We start from the raw sequence: 7,561 nt of genomic DNA, 5'->3' as shown, positions 1-7,561 counted from the left end.
TGATGTTTAGACTTGAAAATTTTTAATTGTTTTTTTATGGCTTACACAAATCATAGGGTTTTAGAATTTTAAAGCCTCTCTGCAATGTACTACATGTATTAATAGCTATACATCAAATATTTTAAGAAATAAAGTATTTGAGATTCTTTAAATTTACTTAATATTGTTAATAACTATTAAATAACAACATAATTACTTAAATACTAAAGTTACACTCCATGCACATTTTGTGAAAAGTAAAACTCTTAGTATACTAATTTTACTATTTGAACTAAAATTTCATAGATGCTGTATTTTATTATTTTATTTTGTACATGTCACTTTAAAAAAATATTTTTTTTTCGATAGTATTATTAATAATACAAAATGTCAATGAAGGCTACGGTCCTCTTTAAAATGATAAGCACTAACTTCACTGATTTAGTATGAGACTCTTTTGTAAGTTTTTGTAAAACTCATTGTAAATTAAAGTAAGATTAACTGTTATGTTAAAATACGTGTTTGTACAGTATGGAAATAATCAAAAAAAAACTTTTACCGAAACTTAGTTTGCATAATAAAGTCTTGAAATAGTAAAATAGTATATGTTATTATCGTCTCTAGAAGTTGAGACCTTTTTGTTTGTTTTCGAACAATCAATGCACAAAATATGTTTTTTTATGTCTGTTTACAAGGATTATTTCGCTATAGCAAAATTTATAAATATGTGTTTATTAATAATATGTGTATAACAGTACAAAAATAATGGCTCAAAATAGGTAGAAAGTATTCTTTATTCTTGGTGTAAATGAATTCCAAATTTTATAGTTTTCTGATTATTTTAGAATAAGTTGATACGCCTAAACTTATTATACTTACCAAAGTGTTATTATCTACTATTTAAACATCATTTGTTTGGTTTTATTTTACTTATTATTATTACTAAGTATTGTAGCAAACTTGTGAAACTTATAGTAAATATTCTGGTATGTTTACACTAGGTACTTGGCAAAAGGTAGAGATATTTCTTTCAGAATTTTTAAAGTACAAGTTTTTGGGTTTATTAGTAAAAAATTAAGTTTAATGCAAAAAATGTTTTAAATTGTATAAAAACAATGAGAAAACACTGTAGAGTTACTTTTAATGTGTTTTAAATAAAAAATTTAATAACGACAAAAAACTATCTACATGATAAATTTTCTAATCTATAAAAAACAAAACTTCATTACTTAAATGTTAATGTCGTTTAAAATTGTAGCTATTTTGTTCAAACTCCAGTTTTTTTTTCAAACTTGCTAATTCCAGATTTTTTTTTAAATACAATGTCAACATTCAAGTTTATTTGCAACCCTGTAGATATTCTGGCAAATTTTGAAACTTACACTAGATCTTACGGAGTGTATGATAAAGAGCAAAAAAGGACCCACGCATATTTTAAGGGGAGTTGTAAAACTTAAATTGTATATTTCAAGACATTTTTAAACTTTCTGTACATTTTATCATTCTTCATTTTTTTGAGAAAATCGAGAAGTGCTTCCATAAAACTTTAGCGAAAACGCGTAAAATGTGTTTTTGTGACGATTGCTACATGTACATAAATATTCAGCTAAAAACTTAAGTTAAATTTTCAAGGTCCCATATAAACTACATAGGGGTTTGTTCCTAGAAAAAATATAAGTAGTACGGTAGTGGTAAAAGTTTATTTCAGTGTTGTCTTTATATGTGATTATGCTTAAAAAGTTAAACCAAGCTCTACTACATGATTTTTCTAGGGAAACAGATCACTCTGCTGTGCACAGGTCGCTAGCACCGATGTAACAGTTTTGCCAGACATTATTATTTTTTGAGAGGTTATTATATTCTAGAATGTAAGTTGAGTTTTTCAAAACTTGCTCAACACCTAACATTTCAGTTTAAACATTTTATACAATTCATCAATAATTTGTAAGGTATGAATGATGTAAAAATCAAATTATCTTATCTTTATTTAAAAATTTTTATTGATCCCAAATGCCTTACTTACATCTTATTTCAAAGGCTAAGCAACCCTCAATTTTGTTTATACACATCCTGAAAAAGATTGAGAGCTATAATTAAGCGCACTTGTGTAAAAAAATGACTGATGGTATTTTTAATAAAACGTTGGACACACAAAGTAACAGTAGAAATACATTACATATCACACAATTTAAACAATTTATTGACAACAGAAAATTTTTTAATTTATCTACAACTCAACAGAATTTACTAAAAATTTAAACAATAAAAACTTTACTTCAAAATGCACATTTTAGGAATGCTTTAATTTGATATCCATCTCTAACATACATGGTAAAACAATATCGGATAAAAATTAAAAATAGTGACTATTAAAAGTGCTCAACACTATGTGAATTATTTTCAAACCAAGCGAATATTTAACAAATGAAAACGCTGCAAAATAAGATCGGCCAATCAGTGAAGACATCAGACTAGATTGAGCCAATCACAGAAGATCACTTGTTGATTGAGCCAATCAGAATCGTTTAAACTTCACCGGCCTCGCCTTCCTCGATGCCTTTGATGTAGAGAACGTTGTTGCATCTGTTTTGAAAAAATATTGAAATATTATTTAAATTTTTATAATTAAAATATTTAAAAAAATATTCATTTAAACCAAATACGTGTACAAATTTGTGAATTTGACATAAACGGTGTAAGAAAAGTGAATCATGTTAAACACTTATTTGTTATATATCAAATACAAGAAAATTTAACGTGCAGAACAGTGTTGCATCTATTTAAAAAATATTCATTTAAACAGATAAAAAATATTTATTTAAATTAAATATAAAAACTGTAAACATGAAATTTGCAAGTTTGTTTAATTACTGTGAAAGATAGAACCTAATAGTATATGGAACATTTAGACTATTAAAATATTTACAATTTTTAAAATTTAAAACTTTCATGAAACTGTTGCATTTATAACGTTGAAAATAAAATTATTGAGTGGTAATAACTGAGATTTTTTTAAATAAACAACAAAACTTGAGATAAATTTCAAAGAATGAACAAGTAGCAAAAATTGTTGTTGTAAACAAAAAGAGAAAAAACACACATTTAAAACTTTCAAAACATGATATTTTCTATTTAAACTACCCTTAGTAAAGATTACATAAGACTTGTTAGCTTTCATGTATAAAATATTTAATAAAAGCGTATATTAAAAGGCTCATATTTTGTTTAAATTGTATATGTTTAAACCTTAGAAAACTTTATGAAGTTTTTTAATTGATAACAATTAAAACTTTGCTTGTATATAACTTTAGAGCTAAAATTTAAGGCATAAAGCAAACAACAAATTTATTTCCATATGAATACTGTGTAAATATAAAATAATTTTTTTATTTTAGATTTAAATATGTATCAAATAATTATGTTGAATATGTCATAGAAGAAATTCTGAACTATAGAAAAACAACGATGATTTATCAAAAGCAATGAATATTTTTAAATGTTATAAAATATTATTAATAAAAACTATCTTAAAATAGCTTTGTTATAAACTTAAAAACTAAGCCTAGAATATAATAATAGACAAATTCAGTTTTAAGATATTTCATCAGATATTGTAATTGGAAAACTATTTGCAAGGTGTTATATTAATTCTTAGTACTCCATAAAAAAATAAAGCTTGAATAAAAAACAAGTTTATAAGATTAAGGCCATATGAGGACCACCTTGTTTCTACAAGTTGGTCTTTTTTTGTTAAGTCATAGATGAGCTACCAGAAACTTTCTATTACTTAATAAAATTTAAAATACTTTTTTAAGATATGAGTTGTTGAGTTCGATAGGTTGTTAACAGAAATCCAAAACTATAAAGTGAAAACCCCACAATAATCAATGATTTACTTCAGTTTTTTTTTCTTCAAAATTTAACAGTTAAGTAAGAATTTTTTTTAATTAAAAAAAAAGATTTTCGATTAATTACTTTTTTTTATTTTCAATATATTTTTCCGTTAAAAAACTAATATTTTTTAAACTATTTAAGGAATGTTTCATAAAAAATTGTGCTCTCTGATTCAAAAAAGTATGTAGATTTTAAAAAAAATTTAAAACTTTTGTGACCAGTATGTCTGTAACAAAAACTATTTACAAAAATGACTATTTATCAAAAATTAGTTTAAGTTTTTTATATATTATAAAAACTAACTTATATTGATAAGATAATTGTACTGTAATTGATAAGATATTGATATTTTTAAAAAGAACATACAACCCCCCATGCAGTTTAATTACTTTTAATTGGTGTAATCACAATAAAACCAACTGTATTTTAACCATTATACTTAGCTTTAATTGAAAAATAAAAACCCTTTTTTTTTTAATTACATTTATTCTCAACATTTTTTCCATTTTAATGACACAACTTGATAATAATATTTAAATTATATCTCAAATATATAAAAAACTAATAACCTGATGAGAATTTCACCGAGGTTGCCAGCTTTGTTTCCTTCAACAAACTCTTCGGTGTTTGCGAGTTGCATGTTCATGTAACCGTCGACGCTCACCAAATATCCTGATATAAAAAATACAAGTTAAAAATATACACACTATATTATATTGTAGTTGCATGTTCATGTAACAGTCAACACTCACCAAATATCCTGATATAAAAAATATAAGTTAAAAATATACACACTATATTATATTGTAGTTGCATGTTCATGTAACAGTCAACACTCACCAAATATCCTGATATAAAAAATATAAGTTTAAAATATACACACTATATTATATTGTAGTTGCATGTTCATGTACCCGTCAACGCTCACCAAATATCCTGATATAAAAAATACAAGTTAAAAATATACACACTATATTATATTGTAGTTGCATGTTCATGTAACAGTCAACGCTCACCAAATATCCCTAAAATATGATGAAAGTTAAAAATATACACACTATATTATATTGTAGTTGCATATCCACCAAACATCGTACAATGTGAAAAACTTAAAAACACCAACACTTTATAGCATTGTGAGTAAATAGTGTTTATTTCAAAAACATATCAATTAAGATCAAATACATATTCATTGTTGTTCACAAAGTATCCTGAGTTGATATATAATGTAATTAAAATTTATTTTTAAATACATTTTTTCTATCATTTGTCAAAATATAGAAAAAAATACTGTTAATAATACTAGTTTTTGTGCATTAAGTATAAATTATGAGTGTTTATCAACACTTTAAGTTTTAGTATAGAAATTTAGAATGACCATTGACATATTCTTCAAAAAGTCAACCTAGTATTTTCTAAATTTCTGCTTAGATTTCTAATATTTTAGGAATAAAAACTCGGTGAATAAATATATGGTCAAGAAGACTTTCAAATGTGAACTAAAAACTCAATGATAATTAATTCAAACTATTTTTCAAACAAGCTTATTTGTATACATATGCTGTTGGAGAGTTTTTAAAAATTCTAATTTATTAAAAACTTATTGAAAAATATGTCTACAAACCACATAATTTCTAAATTAGTACAGTATACTACAGATGCCACTTTTTGAAGCAAAAAAGCTATACATTGTATAACCTGTTATACATCAAACTAGTAATGTAACATAAAAAAATAAATATTCTGTATAAAAAGTAACATATTTTTAGTAAAGTAAAATACATAGTTATTACTTAAAATAAAACTAGTAGGCCACTTGTATTTTTTAATTTATCAAATAATTAGTAACTAAAAGTGATGTTTTACATTATGTTTTAGTTTTAATAATAACTAAGAAAATAAATGGGTTACAACAAAAACTTGACACCTTAAACAACTTTTATAAAAACCTATAGTAATTAGGCAATAAAATAAATGAAAATAACACTTTTTTAATGGTATTTTTCGTTTTTATTTATAAAATTAATGTACCAATTTAGCAAATTAATGTAATATTTTTCAAATAAATTTAAAAGACTAATGCAAAACTTGTACAAAATAATTAATTTCAAAAATAAAATTCTTAAACAAATATCTAACATACAAGAGAACAAAAAGACTATTGAAATTAGATTGACCAATAGTAAAACATTCCACTTTATTTATTAGTCAAGTAAGTTTTGTGCTTAGTAACAATTACTTCCATAAGATATAAAAGTGAATCATAACCTGATATTAAAAACTAAAATTTTTTATTTAAGATTATAATTTCTTCATTCAAAATGATTAATTAAAATAAACATGTAAACCAAATGGAACCTTTTACTTGACAAAATATTATTTTTCAGTATATAAAAGAATGTTAAATAAATATTATTCATTGTCAAAACTGTATTAAAATGTTAATACTTAATAATAATAAGGCCATAAGGGGGGGGGGGGGCATTTTTTTTACAAAAATTAACTTAGGCTTTTACATGAAAGCTTTAAATACAAACTACAAGTCAGTTTTTATAGAATTCAAAAATATCATTTAACTTTTGAGATATTTTATTTTATGTAAAAAGTTTCCAATACAAACGTATGGACCGCAAATATTTTGATTTTTCAAAAAAAATCAAATTTTTTGAGGTCAATTTTCTCAGAAATTTTAAAATTCACTAAAAATCTATCTCCTCCTTCATTTTTCAAGCAATCTTCTTTAAAGTTTTAGGAAATGTTTCTTATTTTTAAAGGAAAAAACGTTACTTATGAATTTTAATAACTTCTAAAAATATAAACTTTATCACAAAAATTTTAATTTTTTTTTATAATAAATTTCTTCAATTTTTTTTTAGTTGTTAAGTAACATTTTTTTTTATTGTATAAAGATTAGACTGTGAAATTTTGAAGATTGCTTGAAAAATGTAGGAGAAGATAGATTTTAAATATAATAGTCTTTTTTTGCTGTTTTAGTTTTCCCTTACCATAGGGAACCTATTATGTGGCCCGACTTTGACTGTTAATATCTCAAAAAATAATTAGATTTTTTTTAAAACAATAAAAAGCATCTTGAAGCTTAGAAAAAACTCTATAAAATAAGATCAACTTGTAAAAAACATGGCTTACCTCCCCCCTTATGGCCTTAATAATATATATAAATACAAATCTCTATTCTCCATACCCCACTTCAGCTTGACCATGACTGGCTTTCCAGTGAGCAAAATAAAATATACTACACAACTAAACTTTACCTTTAATTACATTATTTTTATGTAAACGTACCTCTATACTCCATACCCCATTTCAGCTTGACCATGACTGGCTTACCAGTGAGCTGGTTCAAAAACGGCTTTGGGTTCATTGGCATAGAAGACATGGTGACTATTTAATAGTATTTTCTGTAAAAATAATGTTTACAGCTTTGACATCTTCTCTTGGTAGCGAATCATAGATTACAAAACTGTTTGAACTAGGCTAAAAAATAATCTCCAGAGTTTTTTTTTTTTCATGTTGTAAGATATCAGTTTTGTTGCCATAATCAATAAAAGCAAAGTTTTTTTCAAAGCCATTCATAAATGTTTTGGTAAGTGTATCTTAGCATTTACTCACTATGCACAAAATGGATTTTTTTCTACCTGCTTCAAATTTAAAGCCGAACAAGTTGTTA

General features: G+C 24.5%; 1 protein-coding gene across 1 annotated transcript; it reads right to left on the bottom strand.

Annotated features, from left to right (window-relative positions):
* Positions 1-2,266: 2,266 nt before the first annotated feature.
* On the bottom strand, positions 2,267-7,270 carry LOC145833808 (small nuclear ribonucleoprotein F-like). The gene is made up of 3 exons (XM_082940997.1): positions 7,177-7,270; positions 4,443-4,545; positions 2,267-2,562 (listed from the first exon to the last, which is right to left on the bottom strand). Exons 1-3 carry the CDS (start codon positions 7,268-7,270, stop codon positions 2,505-2,507), a joined length of 255 nt encoding a protein of 84 aa, XP_082797123.1. The 3' UTR covers positions 2,267-2,504.
* Positions 7,271-7,561: the final 291 nt, after the last annotated feature.

The sequence above is a fragment of the Thalia democratica genome, chromosome 4 (genome assembly GCF_965202585.1).
Source record: "Thalia democratica chromosome 4, ktThaDemo2.hap1.1, whole genome shotgun sequence".
NCBI lineage: Eukaryota > Metazoa > Chordata > Thaliacea > Salpida > Salpidae > Thalia > Thalia democratica.
This window is presented reverse-complemented; position numbering and strand designations above follow the sequence as displayed.